The sequence below is a fragment of the Schistocerca americana genome, chromosome 4 (genome assembly GCF_021461395.2).
Source record: "Schistocerca americana isolate TAMUIC-IGC-003095 chromosome 4, iqSchAmer2.1, whole genome shotgun sequence".
Taxonomy (NCBI): domain Eukaryota; kingdom Metazoa; phylum Arthropoda; class Insecta; order Orthoptera; family Acrididae; genus Schistocerca; species Schistocerca americana.
Window position 1 is genome coordinate 26,530,815 of NC_060122.1, and position 14,529 is coordinate 26,545,343.

The following is a 14,529-nucleotide window of genomic DNA, read 5'->3' on the forward strand; positions in this document are numbered from 1 at the left end:
ATATTGTGTGGTATGACTCCTGTAGTTGATAGTGTAATTGGTATAATGTCAACTTTATCCTGATGCCACATGTCCTTGACTTCCTCAGCCAGTTGGATGTATTTTTCAATTTTTTCTCCTGTTTTGTATATTTGTTGTATTGGGTATGGATATTTCAATTAGTTGTGTTAATTTCTTCTTTTTATTGGTGAGTATGATGTCAGGTTTGTTATGTGGTGTTGTTTTATCTGTTATAATGGTTCTGTTCCAGTATAATTTGTATTCATCATTCTCCAGTACATTTTGTGGTGCATACTTGTATGTGGGAACGTGTTGTTTTATTAGTTTATGTTTCATGGCAAGTTGTTGATGTATTATTTTTGCTACATTGTCATGTCTTCTGGTGTATTCTGTATTTGCTAGTATTGTACATCCACTTGTGATGTGATCTACTGTTCCTATTTGTTGTTTGCAAAGTCTGCATTTATCTGTTGTGGTATTGTTTGATCCTGTATTGCAATCATGAATCCTTCCGTCTCACTGTATATATTGCCTTTCCATAGCCATGTGTTGGATGCGTCTTGATCGATGTGTGGCTGTGTTTGACGATACGGGTGCTTGCCATGTAGTGTTTTCTTATCCAATTTACTGTCTTCGTATCTGTTGATGTTATGTGATCTAAAGCGTTGTAGAAGTGGTTATGAAATTGCAGTGGTGTAGCCAATGTATTTATATGAGTGATTGCTTTGTGTATTTTGCTAGTTTCTGCTTGTTCTAGAAAGAATTTTCTTAAATTGTCTACCTGTCCATAATGTAGGTTTTTTTTATGTCGATGAATCCCCTTCCTCCTTCCTTTCTGCTTAATGTGAATCTTTCTGTTGCTGAATGTATGTGATGTATTCTATATTTGTGGCATTGTAAGCGTGTAAGTGTATTAAGTGCTTCTAGGTCTGTGTTACTCCATTTCACTACTCCAAATGAGTAAGTCAATATTGGTATAGCATAAGTATTTATAGCTTTTGTCTTGTTTCTTGCTGTCAATTCTGTTTTCAGTATTTTTGTTAGTCTTTGTCTATATTTTTCTTTTAGTTCTTCTTTAATATTTGTATTATCTATTCCTATTTTTGTCTGTATCCTAGATATTTATAGGCATCTGTTTTTTCCATCGCTTCTATGGAGTCACTGTGGTTATTCATTATGTAATCTTCTTGTTTAGTGTGTTTTCCCTTGACTATGCTATTTTTCTTACATTTGTCTGTTCCAAAAGCCATATTTATATCATTGCTGAATACTTCTGTCATCTTTAGTAATTGGTTGAGTTGTTGATTGGTTGCTGCCAGTAGTTTTAGATCATCCATGTATAGCAAATGTGTGATTTTGTGTGGGTATGTTCCAGTAATATTGTATCCATAATTTGTATTATTTAGCATGTTGGATAGTGGATTCAGAGCAAGGCAGAAGCAGAAAGCACTTAATGAGTTTCCTTGGTATATTCCACGCTTAATCTGTATTGGCTGTGATGTGATATTATCTGAATTTGTTTGGATATTAAGTGTGGTTTTCCAGTTTTTTCATTACTGTGTTTAGGAACTGTATCAATTTAGGATCTGCTTTGTATATTTCCAATATCTGTAGTAACAATGAGTGGGGTACACTATGAAAAGCTTTTTGGTAATCAATGTATGCGTAGTGTAGTGACCTTTGTTTAGTTTTAGCTTGATATGTCACCTCTGCATCTATTATCAGTTGCTCTTTACATCCTCGTGCTCCTTTGCAGCAGCCTTTTTGTTCTTCATTTATAATTTTGTTCTGTGTTGTATGTGTCATTAATTTCTGTGTAATGACTGAAGTTAATATTTTGTATATTGTTGGTAGGCATGTTATGGGGCGATATTTAGCTGGGTTTGTTGTGTCTGCTTGAACTTTAGGTTTCAGATAAGTTATTCCATGTGTAAGTGTATCAGGGAATGTGTATGGGTCTGCAATGTAACTGTTAAATAATTTAGTTAGATGTGAATGTGTTGAGGTGAACTTCTTTAGCCAGAAATTTGCTATTTTATCATTTCCAGGGGCTTTCCAATTGTGCGTAGAGTTAATTGCTCGGGTGACTTCATGTTGCAAAATTATCACCTCGGGCATTTGCGGTATCATCTTGTATGAGTCTGTTTCTGCTTGTATCCACCGTGCATGCCTGTTATGTTGTACCGGGTTTGACCATATGTTGCTCCAGAAGTGTTCCATGTCTGTTATGTTTGGTGGATTGTCTATTTTAATGCGTGTGTTATCTATTGTTTGGTAAAATCTCTTTTGGTTTCTGTTGAATGTTTGGTTTTGTTTCCTTCTATTTTCACTTTTTTTGTACCTTCTAAGTCATTTGGCCAATGCTTGTAATTTCTGCTTCTTTTCATCTAATTGCTCTATTGCTTCTTGTTGTGAGATTTTATCTAACCTTTTTCATTTTTTGTCTGATATTTCATTTCTTATAAATTGTGTAAATTGTGTTAGCTGTCCGATGTATTTTCTTAGTTTTTCTATTCTGATCTGTAGCCTGTGTTGCCAATCTTGTTTTGTGGGTTTCTTCTGTGTGTTGGTTGGTTCTGATCTCTGCCTAGTGTGTATATTTAGTGTAGTGAGTGCTCCTACATAAACCAGTAGTTGTAACTGTTCCATAGTTGTATTTTCATTTATTTTGTAGTGTATGATTGTGTTGATAGTTGTTATTGTTGTTTCGACTTGTGGGTTATTTGGTGGCCTATGCAAGATTGGTCTAATGTCTGTATTTGTGTCTTTGTATTCTATATATGTAAGCTGAAGTTTTTCTTCTATATCTAATAAGTGTGTTACTTCAGAGTTCTATTTTTGCTTGTTCTGGTGGCTGTCTTAAGGTTTCGTTTTCCTCTGATTGTTTAATTGATGCGTGTTGTTCTTTGTTTCTTTGCTCTGGGATGTTTAAGTCCATTACTGTATTTTCTTCTTCTGATTGTACATTATTTTGTTCCAGTATTTGTTGTACTTGTTGTTTGATGTTTACTAATTCTGACTGGGGTATCCTGTTATTTTTTATTATTACACGGATCTGATCAGCTAGTCATTGTTCTGTTAAAAATTTTAATTCCGGGTATCTGGTAATAAATGTTGTGTATACTTGTGATCTTTGTCCAGTTGTGTTGGTTCCTAGGTTTGTTGCTTGGTAATAACAGAACATGAGGTGTCGATGAACTTCATCTGACCATCTCATCCTCTGTCTTTGTTTTCCTTCTAGGGTGGTTGCAGGAAGCATATCCTGCAAAACACCTCTATTTGGATTTAAATAATTTTCCAGTTGGCTAGCAGTGTCGTTACCATTGTGGGCGGGCATAGGGTTCAAGCGTTGTCCCCGACCATGACGGCGCTTGTCCGAGGCTTCTTTAGTTCTGTCCTGAACCAAGTAATCACACTAAAAGGGGGGTTAGCCCTATTAGTGGTTTGTTCTTTTCGTCGCCTTTTACGACTGGCAGAACATACCGGAGGCCTATTATTTTATTATTATTACTTAGTATTGACCCAGTTCACAAATATCGTAGATTGGGGGCGGGTGTGCAGAGCAGTCTGAATTACAGCGGGTAGCCTCCACATGACACGTGTTTACATATAGTGATTTCGCTGTTTCCCCTTCGTTTCCTCTCATGTCAAATGAAAACAAAATGGATATCAGTGGCTGGGAGCTATCAAGTGAATTAAAATATATTCACACAATTATGGAAGGCTAAAATATGTTACTAGTTTCAGATTTTATTTTATTTCCGCCTTTCTGACAGTCGAGCATTAGTCGCCTTGCAGAGCAATGAAGTTATTTTTGTCTGTTTTCTAAAGAAATTTGACTTTTATTAACCTTTTCCACAGAGGCAGTGAATATATTTGAAACTAAATGATTAATTCAACAGTACTGGCTAGTTTCAACTGTTTGCTGCATTTCAAGTGCATGTTTTCATCCTCCAGCATGTATGGCATTATGCCATAATAAAGAACCAAACAAGATATAATACAGTACTGGTGCTCCAAGAAAATCTACATCCCAAAAACCACACTGAAAAGCTTACTTCAGGTCAGGGTCTACTTCACTGGGAATCTGGACATACGAATGTGCACTTTAAATGTGCACATTGTAGTATGGTTCACAAAATTCCGATGCTCTTGGAGTATTCTCTGATGTCTCGTTTCTTTTATGACATAATGTATGATCTTTTAATGTTTTACATGTACGTACGTACATATGGGCTTCCTACATCATGGTAGCTGTGCAAGTGCGGTGTTGCCTGTTATCTGCTCTCTCTGGCAACTGCTGAAACAAACCTATTTCTAACAGGTCGCAGGAAAATATTGGGAATGGCACTTTGAAAAGCATTACTTTGAAAGTAAATATCCTTGTACGTAAGTTGAACTATGTGCAAGAATGTACCATGAATTTCTTAAATTGCAGAGCATTTGACTCTCATTTAAAAATCTACTCGTTGATGATGAGCAACTTGGAATAATTTCGAACCCTTAAAGCAGCCGCTCATGTCATTATTAAAAATTTTACTGGCACGTTTGTGTGACGTATCTTAAAGTGTAATACCCGCAAAAAAGATCTTTATTATATGTGAAATCTTAGCTTCTATTGCATCTTATTAATCGTAGAGACCAATATTATATGTGAAAGCTTTGCTTTTCTTGTAGCAACATTATGCTGTTGTTGTTGTTGTTGTTGTTGTCTTCAGTCCTGAGACTGCTTTGATGCAGCTCTCCATGCTACTCTATCCTGTGCAAACTTCATCTCCCAGTACCTACTGCAGCCTACATCCTTCTGAATTTCCCCCCTGCGGGTCCGGGGTAAGAATAGGCCCGAGGTATTCCTGCCTGTCGTAAGAGCCGACTAAAAGGAGTTTCAACTGTTTCGGCCTTCCATGTGATGATCCCCCCCTGGGGTTTGACCCCCATTTTTCAAAATTCTACAGAAATACGAGCCTTTTGGGGAAGGACGCCTTACATGGTGTACCACTGGTCCTCAGTGCACTAAGACCTTGGCACTCTGCATTGTAACGGCGTTGTAACCACACCCACTATTCCTCAAATTGGGCCTAAACGCCTGATGGGCTGCACAAGTTCGCCCATAGTGTGTCCCCATCTGCACGTACACTCATGATGGACTTTCCATGGCACCTGAAATCCAGCGCGGTAGCCAGCCTGTTGTGGTGGGGTCGTCATGTACCCTCTAGGTTGTAGCCCCCTGACAACACAGGGATCGTAATGCCGATTCCTGAGCTGCACCCTCCCCACTTCGGCCAAGGAGTAGATGCCAGTCCCCTTGGGGCATCAGGACTCCCGGCAACGGTCATCCTACCAGGTGGCCCTTGCTGAGGCTGGGTGGCGCCCGTGGGGAGAGCCCCTGGTCGGAGTGGGTGGTATCGGGGCTGACATTTCGCAGATGAAACGTCAACATGTATCAGGTCGCTCTGCGGCCGAGTCTTTTAAAAAGAAAGGTACTGTCTCTGGTTCTGGTTCTCCTGCCCTTTCCCCCTTGGCCACTCCCTGGGAGGAAGGACAGGCCCGCCGGCTTGGGGCGAAGTACTTCCCCTGCTATTTAGTCTGTTCTCGGACCGATGGGGGGACATTCGCCACCTCCAAGTCCATGTTCTTTGTCCAGCACATCGAGGATATCTTCGGGGAAATCGAGGCTCTCAGTAAAATGCGTTCGGCGTCCGTTCTTATAAAGACCACCTCCGCCACACAGTTGGCAGTGCTCCAGGTGTGTGACCGACTAGGGGACATCCCAGTGTCCATTGTCCCGCATCTGGCACTGAATAGGACGCAGGGGGTTATTTTTCATCGTGACCTCCTGCTACAATCTGATGAGGAGCTCAGGGCCAACCTGGAGCGCCGAGGCGTGCATTTCGTCCGGCAAGTCCAGTGCGGCCCCAAAGACCGTCGCATCGACACCGGGGCCTTTATCCTCGCCTTCGAGGGGGACGTTCTCCCGGAGAAGGTAAAGGTGATGTGCTACCGGTGCGACGTGAGACCTTATGTCCCGCCTCCTGTGCGCTGCTTTCGGTGTTTGCGCTTTGGGCACATGTCGTCACGGTGTGAGGCTGAGCCCCTTTGTGGCGATTGTGGACGTCCTCTTCGTGAGGAACATACATGCAACCCACCACCTCGGTGCGTCAATTGTCCTGGCATCCACTCACCTAGATCTTCAGACTGCCCCGCGTATCAGATGGAGAAGAAGATTCAAGAATTAAAAACTTTGGATCGTCTCTCTTATTCTGAGGCCAGGAAGAAGTATGACCGCCTCCATCCCGTGATGTTGACAACTTCGTTTGCCTCAGTCGTGTCCACTCCTTCCACAGTATCCTCACCCCTATCCTGTCCCCCCTCCAACTCCTCACCCCATCCGGGGTCTATGCCTCCGCCTCCCAAACCCCCTCACTTCCAAATCCTCCTCCCTCGCGGTCCCTGCCCCCTCTGCCCCAGGGGCCACCCTTCCTCCTCCTCCTCCTCCTCCTCCTCCTCCTCCTCCTCCTCCCCCTCCGCCGCCTGAGAAGCGATCCTCTTCTCAGGCGCCCATCGGGGAAACGTTTCGGACCCCAGCTTCCGAGGTCTGGCTTTCCAAAACGGACCCCACGCATGAGGACCTTCTTCGGGTCCAGCCCACCATCCCCGTGCCTAATCGGACTTCCAAGAAGGCCTCCAAGAAGTAGTCTTTATCCCCCACTCCACCCCGGCGCGTTTCGTCTGACGCTCCATCCGTCCTGTCAGAGAGGCTCCCTCTTGGCGGATGTCTTCAACCATCTCAATCTTGTCTGCCTCAATACTGGCACCCCGACTTTCCTCTCAGACTCCACTCATACCTACTCCCACTTGGACCTCTCGATCTGTTCTACCACTCTTGCCCATCGGTTCGAGTGGTATGTCCTTTCTGACTCCTATTCGAGCGACTACTTCCCCTGTGTCGTTCATCTCCTGCACCACACCCCATCCCCACGTCCTTCGAGCTGGAACGTACCGAAAGCTGACTGGGGACTTTACTCCTCCCTGGCAACCTTTCCAGACCACGATTTTCTCAGTTATGACAGTCAGGTCGAATACCTCACGGCTGTTACCATCAGTGCTGCTAAACGTTCCATTCCTCGTACTACCTCTTCTTCACATCACGTTTCCGTCCCCTGGCGGAATGAGGCTTGTAGAGATGCTATCCGTGCTCGACGATGTGCTTTATGCACCTTTCGCCGCCATCCTACGTTGGCGAATTGTATTGGATACAAACGACTCCGAGCGCAATGCCGTAGAGGCATCAAAGACAGCAAAAAAGCTTGTTGGGCCTCTTTCACCAGCTCCTTTAACAGTTTTACTCCCTCTTCTATCATCTGGGGTGGCCTGTGCCGGCTGTCGGGCATTAAGGCCCACTCCTTGGTACCTGGCCTGACTTCAGGTAATAAGGGCCTTGTTGATCCTGTGGATGTCTCCAACGCCTTCGGCCGCTTTTTCGCAGAAGTTTCAAGCTCCGCCCATTACCACCCTGCCTTCCTTCCCAGGAAAGAAGCAGAAGAGGCTCTGCGACCTTCCTTCCACTCGCTGAATCTGGAAAATTATAATGCCCCCTTTACTATGCGGGAACTCGAACGTGCACTTGCACTGTCCCGGTCCTCTGCTCCGGGGCCAGATGCCATTCACGTTCAGATGCTGGCACACCTTTCTCCGGCAGGCAAAAGCTTCCTTCTTTGTACCTACGATCGCGTCTGGACCGAAGGTCAAGTCCCCATGCATTGGCGTGACGCCGTCGTTGTTCCTATACCCAAACCCGGGAAGGATAGACACCTTCCTTCTAGTTACCGCCCCATTTCTCTTAAAAGCTGTCTCTGTAAGGTGATGGAGCGCATGGTTAATGCTCGGTTAGTCTGGATTCTTGAATCTCGATGACTACTTAATAATGTCCAATGCGGCTTTCGTCACCGCCGCTCCGCTGTTGACCACCTTGTGACCTTGTCGACATTCATCATGACCAACATTTTGCGAAAGTGCCAAACGGTAGCCATGTTCTTAGATTTGGAGAAGGCTTATGATACCTGTTGGAGAGGTGGTATCCTCCGCACTATGCACAGGTGGGGTCTACGCGGTCGCCTGCCCCTTTTTATTGATTCCTTTTTAACAGATCGAAAGTTAAGGGTACGTGTGGGTTCCGTATTGTCCGACGTCTTCCTCCAGGAGAACGGAGTGCCTCAGGGCTCAGTCTTGAGCGTAGCCCTTTTTGCCATAGCGATCAATCCAATTATGGATTGCATTCCACCTAATGTCTCAGGCTCTCTTTTTGTCGATGACTTTGCGATCTGCTGCAGTGCCCAGAGAACATGCCTCCTGGAGCGCTGCCTTCAGCGTTGTCTAGACAGCCTATACTCATGGAGTGTGGCAAATGGCTTCCGGTTCTCTGAAGAGAAGATGGTTTGCATCAACTTTTGGCGATATAAAGCGTTCCTTCCGCCATCCTTACATCTCGGTCCCATTGTTCTCCCATTCGTGGAAACAACTAAGTTTCTAGGGCTCACACTGGACAGGAAACTTTGTTGGTCTCCGCACGTCTCTTATTTGGCTGCCCGTTGTACACGTTCCCTTAATGTCCTCAGAGTTCTTAGTGGTTCATCTTGGGGAGCGGATTGCACTGTCCTGCTTCGCTTGTATCGGTCCATAGTCCGATCGAAGCTGGATTATGGGAGCCTCGTCTACTCGGCCACCCCTCTTACGCCGTCTCAACTCCATCCACCATTGGGGGTTACGTCTTGCGACCGGAGCATTCTACACTAGTCCTGTCGAGAGTCTTTATGCTGAAGCTGCTGAATTACCATTGACCTACCGGCGCGACGTACTGCTTTGTCGGTATGCCTGCCGGCTGTTGTCAATGCCCGACCACCCCTCTTATCAGTCCTCCTTCGCCGATTCTCTCGACCGTCAGTATGGGTTGTATGTGTCTGCCCTGCTGCCCCCTGGAGTCTGCTTTCGTCGCCTGCTTCGACAATTGGATTTTGCCCTCCCTACCACCTTCAGAGAGGGTGAGAGCCCGACACCACCTTGGCTCCAGGCTCCGGTTCATATTTATCTCGACCTCAGCTCTCTCCCGAAGGAGGGTACTCCGGCTGCAGTGTATTGCTCACGGTTTGTCGAACTTCGTGCGCGACTTGCCAGTCACACCTTTATTTACACTGATGGCTCCAAAACTGCTGATGGTGTCGGCTGTGCCTTTGTCGTCGGGGCCGTCACTTTTAAATACCGGCTCCTCGACCAGTGTTCCAGCTTTACGACCGAGCTTTTTGCTCTCTATCAGGCCGTTCAGTATGCCCGCCGCCACCGCCATTAATCGTATGTACTCTGCTCTGATTCACTCAGTGCTCTTCAGAGCCTTGGAGCTCCATATCCGGTCCATCCCTTGGTGCAACGGATCCAGCAGTCCCTCCATTCTTTTGCTGATGATGGCTCTCCTGTCAGCTTTCTGTGGGTTCCCGGCCATGTAGGAGTGCCTGGGAATGAGGCTGCTGATGCTGCAGCCAAGGCTGCAGTCCTCCTGCCTCGGCCAGCCTCCCATGGTGTCCCGTCATCGGACATTAAGGGGGGTTGTTTGTTTGTAAGAGGCTTGTATCGTTGTGGGGGGATACGTGGCCATCACTTCAAGGAAACAAGCTCCGGGCAGTAAAACCATTCCCAACTGCTTGGACAACTTCCTCCCGACCATCTCAGTGAGAAGAGGTCCTTCTGACCAGGTTGCGGATTGGGCATTGCCGGTTTAGCCACCGCTACCTGCTCTCCGGTGACCCAGCCCCGCAGTGCCCTTGTGGTCATGCCTTGACAGTGCGCCATGTTTTATTGTCGTGTCCCCGTTTTAGTCAATCTTGTGTCGTCCTGTCTCTGCCATCTACTTTACAGGATATTTTAGCTGATGACGAGCAGCTGCTCGTGTTCTTCATTTTATTACTTTGACTGTCTCGTCCAAAGACATCTGACTCTTTCACTTATTTTATCTGCATCTTTGTAAGAACTTTCTGGTGTCCCCCCCCCCCCCCCCCCCCCCTTGAGTTTTACTAGATTCTCTGTGCAATTCTCTGTCACAATTGTGACTGGGCGCTAATGACCCCAGTAGTTGAGCGCCCTTAAACCCCAACCAAAAAAAAAATCCTTCAGAATTTAGTGTATTCATCTCTTGGTCTCCCTCTACGATTTTTACCCTCCACGCTGCCCTCCAGTACTAAATTGGTGATCCCTTGATACCTCAGAACATGTCCTACCAACCGATCCCTTCTCCTTGTCAAGTTGTGCCACAAACTCCTCTTCTTTCCAAGTCTATTCAATACCTCCTCATTAGTTATGTGATCTACCCATCTAATCTTCAGCATTCTTCTGTAGCACCACATTTCGAAAGCTTCTATTCTCTCCTTGTCTAAACTATTTATCGTACATGTTTCACTTCCATACATGGCTACACTCCATACAAGTACTTTCAGAAACAACTTCCTGACACTTAAATCAACACTCAGTGTTAACAAATTTCTTTTCTTCAGAAACGCTTTCCTTGTCATTACCAGTCTAAATTTTATATCTTCTCTACTTCGACCATCATCAGTTTTTTCGCTCCCCAAATAGCAAAACTCCTTTACTACTTTAAGTGTCTCATTTCCTAATCTAATTCCCTCAGCATCACCCTTCTTAATGTATACCCCTCTTCCAGGACACTGTCCATTCCGTTGAACTGCTCATCAAAGTCCTTTGCTGTCTCTGACAGAATTACAATGTCATCGGCGAACCTCAAAGTTTTTATTTCTTCTCCATGGATTTTAATACCTACTCCGAACTTTCCTTTTGCTTCATTTACTGCTTGCTCAATATACAGATTGAATAGCATCGGGGAGAGGCTACAACCCTGTCTCACACCCTTCCCAACCACTGCTTCCCTTTCATGTCCCTCGACTTTTATAACTGCCATCTGGTTTCTGTACAAATTGTAAATAGCCTTCCAATCCCTGTATTTTACCCCTCCACCTTCAGAATTTGAAAGAGAGTATTCTAGTCAACATTGTCAAATGCTTTCTCTAAGTCTACAAATGCTAGAAATGTAGGTTTCCCTTCCTTAATCTTTCTTCTAAGATAAGTCGTAGGGTCAGTATTGCCTCAAGTGTTCCAACACTTCTACGGAATCCAAACTGATCTTCCCTGACGTCGGCTTCTACCAGTTTTTCCATTCGTCTGTAAAGAATTCATGTTAGTATTTTGCAGCTGTGACTTATTACACTGATAGTTCGGTAATTTTCACATCTCTCAACACCTGATTTCTTTGGGATTGGAATTATTATATTCTTCTTGAAGTCTGAGGGAATTTCGCCTGTTTCATACATCTTGCTCACCAGATGGTAGAATTTTGTCAGGACTTGCTCTCCCAAGACTGTCAGTAGTTGTAATGGAATGTTGTCTACTCCCGGGGCCTTGTTTCGACTTAGGTCTTTCAGTGCTCTGTCAAACTCTTCATGCAGTATCATACCTCCTATTTCATCTTCATCTACATCCTCTTCCATTTCCATAATATTGTCCTCAAGAACATCGCCCCTTTATAGACCCTCTATATACTCCTTCCACCTTTCTGCTTTCTCTTCTTTGCCTAGAACTGGGTTTCCATCTGTGCTCTTGATATTCATGCAAGTGGTTCTCTTTTCTCCAAAGGTCTCTTTAATTTTCCTGTAGGCAGTATCTATCTTACCCCTAGTGAGATAAGCCTCTACATCCTTACATTTGTCCTCTAGCCATCCCTGCTTAGCAGTTTCGTACTTCCTGTCGATCTCATTTATGAGACGTTTGTATTCCTTTTTGCCTGCTTCATTTACTGTATTTTTATATTTTCTCCTTTCATCAATTAAATTCAATATTTCTTCTGTTACCCAAGGATTTCTACTAGCCCTTGTCTTTTTACCTGCCTGATCCTCTGCTGCCTTCACTATTTCATTCCTCAAAGCTACCCATTCTTCTTCTACTGTATTTCTTTCCCCCATTCCTGTCAATTGTTCCCTTATGCTCTCCCTGAAACTGTGTACAACCTCTGGTTCTTTCAGTTTATCAAGGTCCCAACTCCTTAAATTCCCACATTTTTGCAGTTTCTTCATTTTTAATCTACAGTTCATAACCAATAGATTGTGGTCAGTCCACATCTGCCCCTGGAACTGTCTCACAATTTAAAACCTGGCTCCTAAATCTCTTTCTTACCATTATATAATCTATCTGAATCCTTTTAGTATCTCTAGGGTTCTTCCACGTATACAACCTTCTTTCATGATTCTTGAAACAAGTGTTACCTATGGTTAAGTTGTGCCCTGTGCAAAATTCTACCAGGCAGCTTCCTCTTTCCTTTCTTAGCACCAATCCATATTCACCTACTACGTTTCCTTCTCTTCCTTTTCCTGCTGTCGAATTCCAGTCACCCGTGACAATTAAATTTTCGTCTCCCTTCACTACCTGAATAATTTCTTTTATCTCGTCATACGTTTCATCAATATCTTCATGATCTGCAGAGCTAGTTGGCATATAAACTTGTACTACTGTAGTAGGTGTGGGCTTTGTGTCTATCTTGGCCACAATAATGCGTTCAGTATGCTGTTTGTAATAGCTTACCCGCACTCCTATTTTTTTTATTCGTTACTCCTGCATTACCCCTATTTGATTCTGTATTTATAACCCTGTATTCATCTGACCAAAAGTGTTGTTCCTCCTGCCACCGAACTTCACTAATTCCCACTATATCTAACTTTAATCTATCCATTTCCCTTTTTAAATTTTCTAACCTACCTGCTCGATTATGGGATCTGACGTTCTACGCTCCGACCCGTAAAACGCCATTTTTCTTTCTCCTTATAACGACGTCCTCTTGAGTAGTCCTAACATTATGTATATTAATTAAAACTATTAACTTTCCCTGTTTGCGTGTTTGTGCTACTTATGTGATGTTGCTGTTGGCTGACTACATCATGTGTCCTATGCTCTGAATATTGGCTGGCGAGATCACGTGACATGAGCTATGGCTGGCTTACAAAAGCTCATCGCAATCTCCATTTCAATGATTCAGAAAGTAACACATGGTGTTTGGTGGAATCCCAATGTATACTTTCGTAATACGAAAATACACAGTGTACATGTGGCTGCCCATCAAAGATGTTTTGGAAATACGTCTTTTTTCCCATAGTTTTGTTTCCAAAAGTGCCGAGAAATTCTATGCCCGTGTATAAAACCATAATCATAACCATTCAAAGGATTGATAAGTTTTGCAGTTTCCAGAGGAAATATACTATCACTTAACATGGAAAAAGTGCGATTTCATCTGGGAGAAAGTGTATTTTTTTTTTTTCCTTGTCCGCCTGTACACCCTGATGTTAAATTTGTGTAACCTGAAGCCTCTCTTGTATTGTTGCAACACTCTTTTATGGTATTACTTGGATTCCTGTTAGTGTCGAAAGGTTGGCATCACACTCAAGTTCGTTCGGATTTGGTGTTATTTGCTTGATTGATTCACATGTGTGAGCGTGTGCTAACACACGCGTGCGCCTATCTGTCTGGTGGGGGTTAAATTTATAAATGGGATCCCAGTTTGTCTGTCTTTCCAGATTTGCAAGGTAATTTTGAGATTAAGAATTTTGCACAGGAACTGCGTTCTTGAATCCTTTCTGATTGAGATCTCTTGAGTAAGCCTTTCTTTTACATTTTATGTGGATAAGTTTCTCCTGTTTATCTCATCCTAAATGTGTAGATGCAGTTCAGGCTGAAATTGAGAATGACTTAAACTTGATCTTGTTAAAGATAAATTTTTCATTCAAAAATATTCAGTTAATTAACTTACTTCCTTGGTTGATACATGTCACTGTAATTCTTTTTCAGGATTTGCTTCAAGAAATCTGAATTTACTGGTAGTAGGCAGCCTACATCTGCTTCAAAAAGTGCCAGAGCTTCTTATTCCGCTGAACAAGAGTTTGTGAACCTACTAGAGGGTGATTTCATCTCAGATCGTACAGATCAAGAGTGAATGTGTCAAGTCACTATTTCAAACTTTGCTTAAAAAATATATGTGTAAGTTCCACATGGTACCTCTCCAAAACTACAATGTTTTGATTTTCTGATATTTTACAAACCTCTCTAAATGAGAGTATTTATGAAAATGTTGTAACCATAGGGAAAATTGAAAAAAAGAAACCAAAAGTGATGGAGATCAAAATTTATTTTCAATAAATATTGTTTTTCCAATACTAAAAGACATAATACACAGACTTCTTAGCTTTTCATTCTTTAAAACAAACTACAAAAATTTAACGTTTTGCAAATTTCAAAATTATTTTGAAATGATGAATAGTCACAGGATGTTGACTGTCTTGAAAAATGAAGTGGAAGCCCTACTAACTGTCAGCTATGATTTTAATGCATGAAATTCTTAAACTGTCAAAATATTTGTGCATGAAGATGAAAGAATCTGAAATTTTTTGGTTATTTAGAAATTATTTTCTCCAAAACCCCCATCCTAAA

General features: G+C 43.2%; 1 protein-coding gene across 1 annotated transcript in view; it reads left to right on the forward strand.

Annotated features, from left to right (window-relative positions):
- Window positions 1–14,241, forward strand: part of LOC124612899 (vitellogenin receptor-like) — a 232,698-nt gene extending 218,457 nt beyond the window's left edge. The window contains exon 34 of the mRNA XM_047141363.1: window positions 13,891–14,241. Coding sequence (XP_046997319.1) covers window positions 13,891–14,035 — 145 coding nt within the window. The 3' untranslated portion in view covers window positions 14,036–14,241. The remainder of the gene's footprint in view (window positions 1–13,890) is intronic.
- Window positions 14,242–14,529: the final 288 nt, after the last annotated feature.